Source organism: Merops nubicus, unplaced genomic scaffold (genome assembly GCF_000691845.1).
Source record: "Merops nubicus isolate BGI_N331 unplaced genomic scaffold, ASM69184v1 scaffold27545, whole genome shotgun sequence".
In the NCBI taxonomy this organism is placed as follows: Eukaryota; Metazoa; Chordata; class Aves; order Coraciiformes; family Meropidae; genus Merops; species Merops nubicus.
This window is the reverse complement of record NW_008608027.1, coordinates 1-219: the sequence shown is the minus strand read 5'-3', so window position 1 is coordinate 219 and position 219 is coordinate 1. Positions and strand designations below refer to the sequence as shown.

Below are 219 nucleotides of genomic sequence, written 5' to 3'. Positions count from 1 at the left end.
CACCCCCTGCCCTGCCCCTTCCCCCAGGGATGTCCAGCGTGGAGGTGATCCGGGCGCTGGAGCGCGGCTACCGCATGCCCCGCCCCCCAAACTGCCCCGAGGAGCTCTACGAGGTCATGCTGAGGTGCTGGCAGAGCAAACCGGAGGATCGTCCCACCTTCGAGTACCTGCAGAGCCTCCTGGAGGATTTCTTCACTGCCACCGAGACCCAGTACCAGC

General features: G+C 66.2%; 1 protein-coding gene across 1 annotated transcript in view; it reads left to right on the top strand.

Annotated features, from left to right (window-relative positions):
* Nucleotides 1–212, top strand: part of LOC103772812 (tyrosine-protein kinase HCK-like) — a gene marked incomplete at both ends in the record, with an annotated part of 5,478 nt that extends 5,266 nt beyond the window's left edge. The window contains one exon of the mRNA XM_008940155.1: nt 28–212. Within this exon, the coding sequence (XP_008938403.1) occupies nt 28–212 (185 nt within the window). The remainder of the gene's footprint in view (nt 1–27) is intronic.
* Nucleotides 213–219: the final 7 nt, after the last annotated feature.